Source organism: Mytilus californianus, unplaced genomic scaffold, assembly GCF_021869535.1.
Source record: "Mytilus californianus isolate M0D057914Y unplaced genomic scaffold, xbMytCali1.0.p SCAF_9, whole genome shotgun sequence".
Taxonomy (NCBI): domain Eukaryota; kingdom Metazoa; phylum Mollusca; class Bivalvia; order Mytilida; family Mytilidae; genus Mytilus; species Mytilus californianus.
The window spans coordinates 27,481,675-27,497,891 of NW_026262745.1; the positions used below are offsets into that span (position 1 = coordinate 27,481,675).

General features: G+C 30.6%; 1 protein-coding gene across 20 annotated transcripts in view; it reads right to left on the reverse strand.

The window, feature by feature from the left end:
• LOC127716233 (neurobeachin-like) overlaps nt 1-16,217 on the reverse strand; it is a 237,747-nt gene that overhangs the window by 9,386 nt on the left and 212,144 nt on the right. For 18 of the 20 annotated variants that reach the window (XM_052222341.1, XM_052222340.1, XM_052222345.1 and 15 more), the window contains 12 exons: nt 14,469-14,586; nt 13,782-13,884; nt 10,413-10,528; nt 9,388-9,500; nt 8,611-8,751; nt 7,911-8,030; nt 7,105-7,257; nt 5,842-5,914; nt 4,456-4,550; nt 2,830-2,919; nt 1,337-1,514; nt 865-948 (listed from right to left, as the gene is read on the reverse strand). In XM_052222341.1, coding sequence (XP_052078301.1) covers nt 865-948; nt 1,337-1,514; nt 2,830-2,919; nt 4,456-4,550; nt 5,842-5,914; nt 7,105-7,257; nt 7,911-8,030; nt 8,611-8,751; nt 9,388-9,500; nt 10,413-10,528; nt 13,782-13,884; nt 14,469-14,586 — 1,384 coding nt within the window. The remainder of the gene's footprint in view (nt 1-864; nt 949-1,336; nt 1,515-2,829; nt 2,920-4,455; nt 4,551-5,841; nt 5,915-7,104; nt 7,258-7,910; nt 8,031-8,610; nt 8,752-9,387; nt 9,501-10,412; nt 10,529-13,781; nt 13,885-14,468; nt 14,587-16,217) is intronic. The other 2 variants (XM_052222343.1, XM_052222348.1) reach the window with 1 other exon arrangement.

The following is a 16,217-nucleotide window of genomic DNA, read 5'->3' on the forward strand; positions in this document are numbered from 1 at the left end:
TACCTTAGTGTAATCAGAAAATTACTTAGAGGTACCCAGTCAATATTAAAACATTCCTTCATCATAATCATATTTTTAAAGATTCAAAGCGAAAAAGCAAAAATGTTAAGACTTTCGATAGACCTCGCAGCAGTCTGACAGTTCAATGCAGGAGTAATTAAAATAAACCGGTACAGAGGCAAAGAACATTCAAGATGGCATTCTTGCATTATAAAGCCAGGTTAAATATATTCCTTAAATGAAAATTTACATGTGATTATGTGATCAAGAGAGGTGTTTGACCACTTTACCACAGTATGACAAACGGTGTGATTCAGTTAAAAATCCTTTCTGGTGGTAACCTTTCACAGTGTGTGCCAACCATATTGGGATACACACTATGCAATTATCTCTCTGTATATTCTCTACATATTTCATGACAGGGTTTAATATATTCAGAATCATTATAAACACCCTGTTTTATGATGATTCTATCAACACCAGTATAATTGATTTTCAACTGAATCACCGTATTTGTATTGTAGCACAGTAACATATCAGAGAAAAATGTGCCTCAAATGTAATGTTTCAGAAAAGATGTCATATCTAAACATATTTTCTGCAAGTTGCAATTATTAACTGAACCAGATGGCAGATCAAATTCATGAAATTCATGCGCAGACCATGCAAAATGGAGAATAGTCAAAATAAATAGACATATATATTGTATTACAATGACATTTTTCATAAAATCACCAGGAGATAACTATTAAAAGAAAATCTTACAAAGAAAGTGTATGGTTTTTTTTCACATAAACACACAATGTCTACAAAAACCAAACATTATAATCTGATGTATTTTAGCATTTCTTATAAGTATTTTACCTAGTAATTGATCCATTTCCATGGGCAGTTTAACCTGAGTATCTTGTTTCTCAGTTGATGAGAAATTTGATGGAGTTCCTTGTTCTGGAAATATAATACTAATGATAATATTTATATCTTGGCTTAAGCAATTTTAAACAAACAAATATGGTTCCTGTATATGACATACTCTCTTTATATTGCTTATAATGTTTAGAATTATTTTAAATAAAATAATTAAACAGTTTTTCAATAAATCATCAGTCAACCTGCAAGCCAAAGATTGCAAATAAAAGAATTGAATTGAAATATTCTTTTATCTTATATATATATTATATGATAAAGTTCAAGATTGTTATATTAGTAGCAGAAAAAAACATGCCAGTGACAATAAAGTCAATAAAATAAAAGTCAGAAGCATAAAATGTTAAAAAAAAGTCAACACAAGTCGATAGAGTGAGTCTAAATTAGCTTAAAAAAAAGTATAACTTACGCTGATAATTATTATTCCATTTATTGATGGCAAAGTTATGATTACATGATATGGTAGTTACTGCAGCCACAGGTACAGCAGGATGTGTATTGGCTGCCACATGACAGACAGGTGAGTTAGACAGGAACTTCATTATCATACATACATCATCTTGTACAGTAGAAAACATCATAGGTGTCTACAATTAATATATTATATAAATTGTTGGGTTATGGTAACAACAGATTTTACTGTTAAATGTCTAAAATGAACATGAACATACAAACAAAAATTTGATTTTTTTACACGAATATCCTTTATCTACAATAGTTTTACCCTATTGTTCTGATGAGGATATATTCAAAACTGAAAAAAAGTCACATCTGTAGTTAACTTTAAATTATTTGAGTTTTTTGGGAGAGACAAAACATACTAGTATTATTGAGTATAAGACTTATGTATTTTTAAAATACACTGTAAAATAACACAAAACTGAACATATTTTAATAATTTTTTTCTCTATAAGTCAATAATTACATTTGTACATTACATATGCATGTTTCATTAGAATCCATAACTTTGATTGGCTGACTACAATCCAATGCCATATTTTATTTCCTTATTAAAAACAACAGCTATGACTGTATGTGCTATCCGTGACAGTGTTAAAATAACGAATTGAAAAACATAACGAAAAGCTTGATATAACTCTTAAATTCATGGTTGTAGCTTACAAATGTAAATATGCCAATTGAATGCTTTTCTTTTATAGTTTTATAGAATATCTGTCAGTAACTGCAGGTACTCTCAGATCTGTACTTTGTGTTGTTAGGGATGTGTAAATACCCTGCCACATCCGGTCTTTGTTTTTGTTAGATGTTTTTCTGCTTAGTTGCGATCTGATGAGTTAAGCCCTTTTCAACTGATTTTTATAGTTTGTTTTTATATTGTGCTGTACCACCACTGTCCCAGGTTAGGGGAGGGTTGAGCGCTCACAAACATGTTTTACCCTGCCACATTCTCTATGAGCCTGTCCCAAGTCAGGAGCCTGCAGTTCAGTGGTTGTTGTCGGTTCAATTCTGTCATATTTTTTTGTAAATTGTTTTGTTATAAATAAGGCCGTTAGTTTTCTCAATTATGAAAATATTTCATATTTTTGATGTCTGGGCCTTTTATAGCGGAATATTTGTTGAAGGCCGTATGGTTGCCTATAATTGCTTACATCCACTTTATTTGAACTTTGGTGAATAGTTGTCTCATTGGCAATCATACCACATTTCCTTATTTTTATTTTGGTCAACTCTTTTACACCCCAATAAAATTTTAAAAAGCATTCAATTCTTTAATAAATTTTGCAAGTTTAAATTAGAATATAAGACCTTTGTCTATGCTTCATTATCTTCAATCTTTCTCAGAGACAAAGATGTACAAATACATGTATTCAATGCTTGTTTGTGTGGAAAACATAAATGGATATCATAATTCAGGTATAGATAGATAGTGGTCATATTTACCAAATGCATGACTGAACTTCTTGGTGGGTGTGGTTCTGTTAACAGTTGTAAAGGTGTCTGTCCAAAGTTTCGGATTTGGTTTTCTATTGCCTACAATAAATAAAACATACATGTTATATATACTGGAAGAAGAATCAGTGAAAATAGTGAATATTGTGTTGTTTTCTGTATCTACAAACACTTGAATAATTGAGGATACTTAGAAATAATAACAAAATGTAAATAATGCTCTAACTTCTCTTCAGTACATTCTATATTGCACATATCTAGTGTGCATTTGTGAAAACATAGGATACTATTGTGTTTCTGCGTTAATATAAGAAAGGTGCTACCTGAGCTCCAAAAGGTTATTGGTCCATATTTGTTTTACTATAAATCATAAACATTTTGGTAATCAGATATAGAAATTTGTGGGAAATCATATTCTCTTTTTGGTGTAATCAGATACACATGTGCGGGAAATGAAATGCTTCTTTATATTTTAGGAAAAATCCAGAAAAAAACCTAAAAACCATAAAGAAATTTTCCATCATGTTATTGACGCTTTTTTCATGATACCACAATGTAGACCTAAATCAAAACTTCTACTATCCCTTTGGGAGCAATAAATATTGTTTCACATTATTTTAGTTTTACTTATTCTGCACAATACTGTATACCGTAGAAAGGCTTGTATAGTCTGCGGTTTTATTCTCCAAAATTGGACCTTCCAGACGGGGGTGCGGACTATAGAGTACAATAAGCAAGAAATAAGAGAAAAATTTCAATTTCGCGGGTGAGGTGGTTTGTTTACGTTCCGCCATCTTTGGTATTTATATTGTAGAGGGCGCTCTTATCATTTTTCAAACTAATAATTTTAACTCATCCATATTAATAAGTTATTTCTATTCAATATCAAATTAATACTGATAAATATAAAAACTAAACCTTTCATTACAAATTTCTCGTTTCTTTTCAATGCATTGGTTGAAATAAACTGGTATCTGCTTGATTGAAACGATACAAACATAGTGAAAAAGACAACCGTAAACCAGCTTAGAATTTGTAAACTACAAAACGTAATCGGTTATTGTTCGTTCCGTTTTGGTGTTTCATACTGACTAATATGGTTTGTATTAGCTTAAGACCCTTCAAACATTAATGTGATAGATATATTAAAGACGGTTTTACAAAAGGATGGAACTGTTTTACTTTCAAAGTCGTATTATAGTGATATCTGTTATGTACAGATTTCGACTCTCACCGGTTAATTTCTTCTTTTACACATGCTTTTTAAACTTCCTGTTTAAACATACACAAGTTTCTAAATTGTTTTTTAAGTGAATTAAACTTATTTTAACAATCGTGAAGCGTTTTAGAATCATTTACAAGCAGTTTCAGTTTGATGATGGAAAACAGGTTTTTCCAAGAAAATACCGCAAACGACCGCACAGGATTTGAAATTACCGGAGTTTCATTAGACCTTTTCTAACAGTTACAAAAAGTTTTTTTACCTAAAATTTCGTGGGGAGAAGGGGGTGCGGACTATGTACCAGTGCGAACTATACAAGCCTTTCTACTGTACACATACATCTTTCCTACACTTCACAAATATAACTTACAATAAAAATACCATGTTATATATACCTCTTTCATGACTAAATCTGTCATTGTTTCTAAGTTGACACTTCCTTCATAAGTAAGATAGTAAAACACATTGGTTGCTCGGACTGCTTCTGGACCTGGCAAAATATCAAGTTTTGTAAATATAAAAAAAATCTGTTTAAATATGTCAATTCTTAGAAAATACTTATAACAAGAAAATTTACAACCAAGATAGATTTCAATTTGAACTTGAAAATATAAGCGCAAAATGGAAAAAATTCAAAGCTGACAGGGATCATTTCTAAAACAAGAATGTGTCCATTGTACACGGATGCCCCACTCGCACTATCATTTTCTATGTTCAGTGGACCGTGAAATTGGGGTCAAAACTCTAATTTGGCATTAAAATAAGAAAGACATAAGGAACATGTGTACTAAGTTTCAAGTTGATTGGACTTCAACTTCATCAAAAACTACCTTGTACAAAAACTTTAACCTGAAGCAGGACAGATGGATGGACGAAAGGACGGACAGACGCACAGACCAGAAAACATAATGCCCCTACTACTATCGTAGGTGGGGCATAAAAATATTTAAGCTATTATTGCATATCATTCATTACCAGTAAAGCTACTAGTTTTTTTCTTTATTTATCTGTATGTCAATTTGTCAACAACAAAATATTTGCTAAATTTCAGCCTAAATGAAGACATTTTATCAAACTTTTATTAAACTTTAGAAAAACAATCAAATAAAGGCATAAACAGAACACAACAATCATTATATATCCCCTACTCCACCAAGTGGAAAGTATACAATACAAAGGAGAAGGATCGGTAAGGGTTAATTTTGGCCTAAAATTTGAAGTACATCTATTAATGATTTTTGACACTTTTTAAACACATAAGTGTCTACTTCAGTAGATTCAATTAGTTTTTTGTAACATATTTGAACTGATGTGGTCATTAAAGACACTCAAATTCAAGCTTAAATATCAAAAATCTATCAAATATTTCACAAAACGTCACTTTTCAGATGGTTTTTGTCTAAAATGAAAGTGGCCGCATTCGTGTTCAGTCTCAACCTTTATATATGTTATGTAATATCATCAAGTACAATATATATTTAAATATTAATACTGAACACAAGTGCGGCCACTTCCATTTTAGACAAAAAACGTATAAAAATAGCACAAATGTAAAAGTTCTGAAGATTTCAGTAATTTTGCAGGAATCAATGATGCTAGTACCCGATGTCTTGTCAAAAACAGCCAATATTTATGTAGCAAAAGTATTCTACTTTCCAATAAATAAATAAAAGTTTACATTTTAACAAATTTGTAAAAATGCTATATTTTGGGGCCAAAAGGGAGTCTTACTGGACATACTCCTTTTGTTAAACAGTCAAAACAAAAAGTATGGTTCTTACCTCTCTGTTTGTATCCAAATATTAAATCTATCCAGTGATGTAACTGACATGAGACAAACTCGGATTCTAAGGCCTAAAATAAAATTGGAAATTGGAATTAGTTAGGATCATTTTACTGCAGCAAAGAGAAAACATTCACGAAATAAAAGTTAGTAGTCCCTATCTAATAAAACCATCCTATCTGCAACACAAAACTGGTATTATAAAAAGAATGGTCTCTTTCTCTTGCTGGATTTATTCATATCATTCAATATCTGAACATTTTTAGGTAGCTGATTTCAAAAGGTAGAAGGAAGGGTTTGCATTGTCATTGAAGTCTTTAATGAAGACTTTAAAGCTAACAGAAAAGTAGACTGCTAAAATCATGAAATAGAGAATTGTTTCTGTGAACAAAATATTTAAAATACAAGGAAATAATAGAATAAATGGTTTAAGGTGTTTGGAAGGCATCTGATAACTATATGTCAAAATAGGGATAAGATAAATGAGTTTTCACAAGTGTCACAGGCTTGGTAGTTTCTCATGATGTTTTTTACATTATCAAGGTAGTTTACTTGAAAATAAATTGTTTAACATCTTTTTCTTTACCCCGAGACAAAACAGTCCATTTAAAAAGAAAGTTCAGAACCAGGAATAAATCAGATGGTTATTCTTCAGGAGTAAATTTAACTTTTTTGTGTAGGCTGTCACATTTGAGTAATTTAGGGAAGTCAGTTTACATTATATGAGATTTGGCTCAAGATTTTTGTCCTTACTAATTGGTTGGTCATGGTAAAGGGGCATACTATTGGAGAGAAGCAAGATATCATTTTTAATCACAATCTGTATGTATACAAACACTAAAATTGTTATTAAATTATTATCAATTTGTATAAATTTTCGTCAATCTCACATGTGCAACAACATGTATTCTTCAATTTTGAAGCCTTGTTGACCAAAAGAAGAAGAAGTGTAATAAAAAATTCAGTACTTAACTTTCTTCATATATTACAAGGTCATATATCAGAAGATTACAATGCATATTGTTTAATTGTGTCCCGAAAATTCAGAAATTTTTGTGAAGTTTTTATTATTGCGACAGAATAGGCTTTGGAAAATAAAAACTCAGATTCTTAATTTTAATAGAATAATTTGTATGCAGCATTTCCTAAAATTGCAATATAAATTTAACTCATATTTTTGTCAATTGTTTATAAATAAATTCATGCAAAAATTTCTGAATTTACAGCATTAAGAATGGATTAAAATATACAAGAAATTTACCATTCTGTTAATTCTAACAAAGTCTTCAGGATTTTTGGCCCATGGAGGTAATATTATATCTTTAACTTCTGAACCATCATCTTGTTTACCAAATGTAAAACCATTATGGTTAACAAACATCTCTGGTAAACAGTAGAACTCTGGTATCAGTTCCTGTAAAATGGAAAAAAATAAAAGATGTCAAATGATACAAGGTAAATTTTAGTGTACCAAACATTACATAGTATTACTACATTGGTTGCAATGAAATACCATGATTTCTCAATTAATAAAAAGACTTGTGGGCAAACAACACTGATAATTAACTAATGCACAATGTACATTCCTGAAATAATGTGTTGTTCAGCCACTTGTTTTTTTTCCAAATTAAAATTTTTGAATTAGTTAATCTATGATTAATTTCATAGCAAAAATTTCTAGATTTACTTTCATTATATCAATAAGAATCAAAATCTTGGAATGAGAGATAATAATAATGAGATCTATTTGTGCATAAGGTTCACAATAAAGTTCTGTAATTCTCTACCCATTTAACCAAAGGTTCAACTACCTAGGTTTTGCAAAATTGCTTTGGGTTTTGAAAATTTATGCATACATAGTTCAGTTCAAAGTATAAGCAAACATTTGAAAAAAACTTAATTTTCATCCTGAAAAAATAACCAACTCTCTTAATATGTTGATGGCTCTCAATTAGTCAAACTACCTCCAATATCATCAGCTGGATATAAATACTCAAGTCACTCTGAAACAACACTAATGTTCAGCAAAAATTATGGTTTTATGATGTTCTTTTTTTCTATACTTACTTTGACATCTGATGTATCTCTCTGACAACTCTTCCATGCCTGGGTTACTGAAGAAAAAGTTCTATCAGCATGGTCAAATTTCCCTCCTTGTAGATTTAAAAACATTGTAGTGAAAGGCTCCTATAATAAACAATTTTAAAATCAAATTATATCAGATTAGACTTTCTCTCATTTTATTCCAATGTTTACATTTTTATGAAAATATAACACTGTATGTGTTCAAGATGTTGCACTTAAATATACAGATTTCTATCTTGCAATGCGCTAAAAACATTTCAAATAAAGTTTATTCCAGTCAACTAAATGTGGCAGGATAGGTAGGGAAGTTTTATTCTTGGGCATGAGTTGTGGGTTGTTTATTCATTTGATGTTAGCAAAATTTGAAAGTATGTTGGTTGTAGGGGGTTTTGAAAGTCCTTTCTACCCTCCTAAATTCATTGTAATTGAATAGCCCTAATGAGAAAAGGATTGATCTAGACCATGTAATGAATGGGGACAAAGAAAAAGGTGGACGTTTTTGTAAAACCTTTTATACTTGTCTAGGTTATATAACCGTATAATGTGTTTCTTCATTTAAGACAGATAGAATTTGCAGCAATGTTACTGCTAAAGTCAACATTTTTATTCTATATATTTTTTTCTCTCATTTGCTGCAGTTTTAGATCAGCTCTTATCATGTCAAGATAACAGATTAACTTACAACTCGTATTAACCAATTAAGTGTAAAAGCTGCCGTAGAGTAATGAGTTCCATAGTGGAATGGAGGTATCTGATCATGCTCCCAAGTCTCGTACCGCTCATCAAAGAAAGCTTTTCTGGTTGGGTTTAAAGCTCCAATAGGCTATCAATAAATTATGCATTAATTATTTGAATGAAAATTTTTACAATAAATTCTATATCAAAATTAAACAGTAATTAATGCACATCAAGAGGACAAAATACCATTTTGTGATAAATTTCAAATAATTCTAAGCAACTATTTCCACGTTATATGTTCCAGTAAAAAAATTTAATAAACATTACCTGTCAATAAATATGTGAAAACATTGGATTTATTTCACAAAAATTACGATTAAAGCTTCTATAAAGAAAACTCTTTAACAAAATTCTATTTTTGAACAATGCTGCTATGATCATGATATTGTGTGTAAGAGTCTTTTACTGTTTATATTTGAAGTGTTTACTGGCTTCCTATTGTGTTTTTTAGTATCACAAAAAATAAAATAATTCTCTAAATATTATAAAAAATGTCATTCAGAGTCAAAAGCATGAACTTTTGTTAGGTGAGTTTATTACGTCTTTTTAAACATGTTTAAAGTTACATAAAGTATCTTTTTACATGATGCTTACTCTTTTTATTCGTCTTCCTTTGAAATGTAATTTCTTGACTGTTAAATATAATAAGTGTATTTAACAACTTTTAAATCATAAAAGCATTTAACTTCATCTTAGTTCAAACTATTTCTGATGATTTTACCTTTGATAAATCTCTAAAATTATTTGGTTGACTTAAATCCAGTTCCTCAGATTCATAGTTGACTATTACCCATGGGAAAACTGGATACTGGTTCAAATCATTATATGTTCTACCTATAATTATAGAATAACCACTGTTACCAGTCATGTCAAGAGGGAATGAATGGTTTTACAAAAAGGCATTTCTGTAAAAGGTACACAGAGTGAAGAATATTTTAAGGTATTTTGATTGCAACCAATTCCACGAAAACAATGAATTCCAAAGATGATTCTCTTTACACCTTTTTTCATTTTATTGATAATGAATTTCTTTCTAGAAAGAATTCATTTATAAGAGGGGAATAAGTTTTGTTTTTTTCCTGTAGAAAGTATTTTAATTGCAACTTGTTCCATGAAAATTATACAATACTCAATCCTCTTTACATGATTTCTTTTTTTATTTGTAATGAACTCCCTCTAGAAAGAAGGCATTCCAATTCAAATCCCTTTGAACCTTATACTATGCACCACCTATTTAATATATTTAATAATCCATCAATATTACCCCAAACATTTCCTAGAATAGTGTTCATTTCTTATTTTCAGCACAGAAGAAATGCTTATTTTGTACATTTAGAAAATCTAACAATTTTGCTGGATAATAAATTATAAAAACAAAACAAAAAGTTGCAAATAATTTTGTATAAATTATTACTAGACATCCATAAAAAATTCTATGTTCACTGGATATTATAAAATTCAAAGTTTTAATCAAACAGTAAGTGACTGCCCTGCAGATCTGAAAATCTCTTAACAAATTTCCAGACAAAATCAAATCATTCCATAATACAAAAGATATGCAATATCTAATGAAAGTTATGAAACCAACAAACGGATGGTCAAATGAACAGACAGGAAGAATGCAGAACCAACTCCATGAATGGAGGTAAAATATTGTTTGCATTCAGCTTTTTCTGCTCTGATTATCATGACAATACCTTTACTTAGAAACATTCTACAGTAAGTATCAATTAAATTTATACTAACCAGCTATTGTATTAAGGTACATTAAATAGTCAAAATTGGAAATTTCTCTTCGTTGCCATTTCTGCATCATACTGGACAATTTAAACAGCTGTTTGCCTGAGGCTAATGACATTCTCCTACAAAACAATCATATAAAATAGTTTTTATATAGGATAATTTTTACAATCACTAATGTCTAAACTTTTGAAATTATAACATGAGGCCAAAATAAATAAATAGTGTTTTTCCGGTTTCCCGACCCTACCTCTGTTTCTGACACCGACTCTAAACATTTTATTGACAACAAAATGATTGACAAAATTTTTTTTAAATATTAAAAACCTGGATTTTTCAGTCTGTCCGGATCCAATTATTCGTTTAGAAAACTACAGATCTTCAAAAAGTTTGATAGCAATAACCAATATGGATAAGTAAAGCATTTCAAGGACCAAGATTTTAAATAAACAAGCATGGCTTTTCAACAACGTGCAGCGTTTTAGCTGTCAAATATGCAAAATGTGATTGCAAGGACGCAAAATATAATGTAATTACGATATGATGAATCTTTTTGAAGAACACCATGATGGACCTATAGCTGAGAAAAATACGAAAATGACGCATTTTGGTCAACTTCTTTGCACATGTACAAGACGAGATTTTTTAAATATTTGTATATATCATTTGTATATATATATATATAGTGAATAATGTATTCAGTATATATACATATATTAACAAAATCTCGGTTTGTACCTGTGCTTCTTTCGACCGAACGTCAGAATCGTTTCAGGTTGGACAGACTGTATCTCATTCTGTCGGTAAATGACAAATAATTTTAGAGTAAATTGTGTTCAATTTACTGCTAAAATCAATCCAGCTTTTGTTGTAAAAATGCTCTAACGAATGAAGTAAAAAATTGTTATCAGGACGCAACATAAATGGCTGTTAATTCTTTTGAGCTTTTGACAGTTTGAGTTAATGACAGCAAGGGGGCAGACAAATTATGTGTAACAAGAAATAGAAAGCTTTCCCCAGTAGGCTGAAATGGTGTATGATTCATGTTCATTTATAAATGAATCTGCCCCGGCACCATGTCTACTTTTATTCTTTTATTTTTTCTCTGGCTGGTCCCACAACAGTTTATACTAGAGAAGGAAAAAAAGTCATGTCATATTAATATCTACAAGTTTTTGCTATAGATTTAATAAGACATATATTTCGCAATCTCACTCTTCTAAAAACCTGGAATTTTAATATTGTCAGAACCGCCCATTCTTCAAGATTAAATTCGGTCAAACATCAAAACACATCTATATATTAAATAAGAGGGTGCAAGAGTATTACCCCTCGAAAAATCATAATAAGCCGCTGCTTAGCATCGATTTGCAGTGTTTTTACTACTAAAAAAAAGGGGGTAGTAATCTGTTCCCACATGTATACCCTGTGTGTCATTTACATTGTTAGGTTCAACGAGGCCAAACATAATAATACCATGCTGGATTTTTCACTGCCATTATTGCTTTAAGATAATTGTAAATGCATAAAATTTGCATTAAAGTTTATTTTCATATTTCTTACACAGAACTAAAACAGAAAATTAAAAAAGCTGTAGATTTAAGTACTATTCTAATATCAAAGAAGCAGGCATATCAAACGATTTCATTTGGAACCTTTTTCTGCTGTCATCAATAGAAAAAAAATGTAAATGTTTTACCTACCTACCCTACCTATTTTTTTCCGGGGTGAAATAGGAAACACACTATTTTTTTAGGCCTGAGAAATGAAACATAAAGCAGTTTGAAATATATTGGAGAGATTTGAGCAGAAAAATTGTATAACCATCAAATGCATCAACTTATTTTATTGTGAGTTGTGAAATGCAAGGACTGCTTTGCCTTCATCATACCTCATATGACAAGGAGTGTCAAAACTAAAAATGAAAAAAGTGTATGCAAATATCAAGAAAAACTTGCAAACAGACCCTATCAACCACAATGACAGATAACATAATACTATTTCTATACATGACAACATGTAACAAGAGTGCACACGCTGAAATGTCTCGCCTGTTTTACTGACCATTGATTTTATGTTGAAAGTCTTAAAGATAAAGGTTTTACTACAAGTATCACATAAACTTAACATTTTTAAAGATCTATGACAATGAGGTCAAGGTCAGATAAAAACTGTCACACAGACATGTACACCTTACAATTATTCCATACACCAATAATAGTTAAACCATTGCTATTAGTATTTAAAAAACAGACCAAAACACAAAAACTTAACATTGACCAATGAACCATGAAAATGAGGTCAAGGTCAGATGACACCAGCTAGACAGACATGTACACCTTACAATCATTCCATACACCAAATATAGTTGACCTACTACTTACAGTACTTGAAAAACAGACCCAAAACACAAAAAATTAACAATGATCAAGGTCAAGGTCAGATGAAACCTGCCAGTCTGACATGTACCCCTTACAATCATTCCATACACCACATATAGTTGACCTGCTGCTTGTAGTATCTGAGAAACGGACCTAATCACGTAACTTTAACCTTGATCACTGATCCATGAATTGAGATGGAGGTCAGGTTAACCCTATCTGACGGACATGTAGACGTTGCAAGGAACCCATATACCAAAAAATAGTTATCCTATTACTCATAATAAGTGAGAAATTCACATGACAAAATAACTGTAATTTTTGTTCAAGCAGTCACTGAACCATGAAAATCAGGTCAAGGACAATGGGCATATGACAGACGGAAACTTCTTAACATAAGGTATCTGCATACAAGGTATGAAGCATCTAGGTCTTCTACCTTCTGAAATATAAAAGCTTTAAACAAATAGTTTACGCCGCCGCCCCTATGTCTCGCATACTGCGACGAAAGTTACAGGTGAGACAATAAAAATAAGTTCAAATTTCATAGTTTTTGGCATCACTGAATCAAAGAATAAAAGGAATAATGTATGTATGACTGTTTACATCTTCATTTCGCTCCATATACTTTCAAAATCTCAATAACTGGGAGAACTCTTAGATCGGTACTTTGTATCTTTCGTCTTTTTGTTATACATTATTGTGCTGAGTACTGATCTTATGAGTCAATCCCCTTTCAAATGATATTTAATTGTTAATGTTCTTATATTGATCTTGGGCGGAGAGTTGTCTCATTGGCAATCTTACCATATCTTCTTATTGTATATAGAAGTCATACACAAAATGTTTCATAAATGTATTGCATCAATTTTTCTCTTTAATACTAACGGTCAAAAATACATCTTTTTAAAGTTCAAATGCAACTCAATTTGATATGAGGTGAAGACAATTTTTACACCCAATAAGATACTTCTAGAAAACAAACTATTCTTACCTGGCTTGAGGGAGACCATATTTCACCCCAACTCCCACTCGAGGCAATGTATTGATAACTTTCTTAAGAGTTGCATGATCAGGAAAGGAAAACAATACAGCAGCTGAAATATACAGTATCTGTAGAAAATCTATCAAGCATTTGAAATGAATCACAAATGCTTTTTTCCTTTTTTAAATAAACCCTTAAATTTTGATATTCAGTTTGAGGTTGCAAATAAGCTTGCACTCCACATATGGCATGAATGTAAAAAAGTCAAGTCAGTTAGCCTAGAAAAGGTAAACATGGCCTATTCATAATCCTCCGAGGAAATGGAGAGCCAATTTATTACCTTGTACTAATCAATTAATTTTGTACCTTAAACCATTTTTTTAACTATGCTGCGGCATTGGAAACCGCCTAATCAGTGATTTTATTCTTCTAATATTCCATGCCTATAAGACATAAAGGATGCATATAAATTTGCTGTTTTCACAAAAAATTATGTCTAATAACCTGTTATTTGACATGCTTGATGTATAATTTTATAAAATCAAAATCCTGATAATATGCCAAAAAAAAAGAAAAAATATACCTTGAAATCTGTAAAGGAGTTAGACAGATAAACCATGTGACCTTCAATTAGATGAATAGACATAAAAGACATATTCAATGAATGAAGGTTATATTTTCTATGCAACAACTTACTTCTGTTGGCCATGAAGATTTCAATGGCCACATTTTGTAGTAGATAAAGTCTTGAAAAGATTGCACGGACCTCATTGAAATGCCACCTTCCATGTACATACTCAATGTAATTCAACACCTGAAATCAATTTATGGAGGAATATCATTATATGTAAAATTAAATCATGCAAATAGTAAATAAAAATCAATTGAAAGAATTTGTCCATTTCTTTTAATTAATCTGAATTGTCACAAAATATTATGTTACAGTCAAAAAAATATCATAAATATTTTCACTTCACTTGTAAATATTTAAATACTTGGTAAACCAACATTATTACTTTATATGAGGAAAACAAATCATAATTAATTATATAATGTATATAAATTTCTAATAATTCAAATTCAGAATAAGTAAATCTGGAAAGAAATCATAATCAATATCATATTAAGATAATTTCATATCAATTTTATATAATAATTCAACAGACAAGACATGTTCATCAATATCAAATACAATATAAGACATGTTCAATATCATAATATTATAGATAAACTTTAAAGATAGTATTGTTGGATTGCATCAGTATAAACATTTCTTTGACCTGACTTGACTTGACATGTCAAGATATTTTGCAGTAATGTTTTAGTGAATTCAATATTCTGCAAATGAACATACACATGTACTAAAGAAATGGTTAATTACCAAAAAGATTTGCATTTGTATACTGATGCAAAACAAAACCAAATAAAAAACAAAAAGAGACAATACAAGGACAAAACAGACATGACGGACAAACACTGCATTTAAATATTCAAATAAATAATTCTAATGAATTACGATCAATATAATGATTTATGTAAATGATTGTATTTTCTATTCCATATTTCATCATTTGGCAAATATAATCACATTATAACAATAGATTTATACATTACATAAAGACTGGAGCAATTAACTTGAATCTGTCATATCTCTGAAAGTAAACAAAAATTACACACATAAGGAGAACTGTTGTTACACATTCCACACACAGACCCTGAATACTACTAACACAATTATCCTCCAATTGAATTTGCATACAAGGCATACAAATTTATCGATTTCCTGAAGTTAAATTGTACTTTTATTGAGTTAAAACAACTTGTTCTTAAATTATATACTTTGATGCATGTTGAAAAAAAGATTTTATCTTATTGAAACACAAAATGCATTTAACTTTTATATATCTAGTGGATGCCAGGCCTTAAAACTTTCCCAACTGCACAGGTAAGTCTGTACACAGAGGAATTTTTGAGGTGTAAATTACAGCCATATTTGTCCATTTGTTATGATGAACCTTAAAGCAGTATAACACCATATTTAATAAAGTTTCGGGTTAAATCTATCGGTTCTCTGGTAAATATTGAATTTTTGGGAGTTCTCGGGAAAACGTGGTACCAGAATATATGGAATTATCCCATTCAGCATCGGTCAAAATTATGTCTACTGCAGGGAGTATTTCTGACTGTAGGGTCCTTTATATGTTGTTTATTCACTCTGACCCTTTCAAAGAGGGTATCCCTCAGACTTTAATGAACCTGGTTTATACAATAATTATAAAATCGAGAAAACAAATGTGTTATTGTTTTTCCTGACAGGTCTGTTCATGCAATATACTAGTCCGAGATTACTCTGACGTCCAACGGCTGTTTTGCCAGACAAGCTGGGGCCGTGGGACGTCAGAGCTCGTCCCATATCAAAAAGTGGATATTTGCCCGTCCAAAATA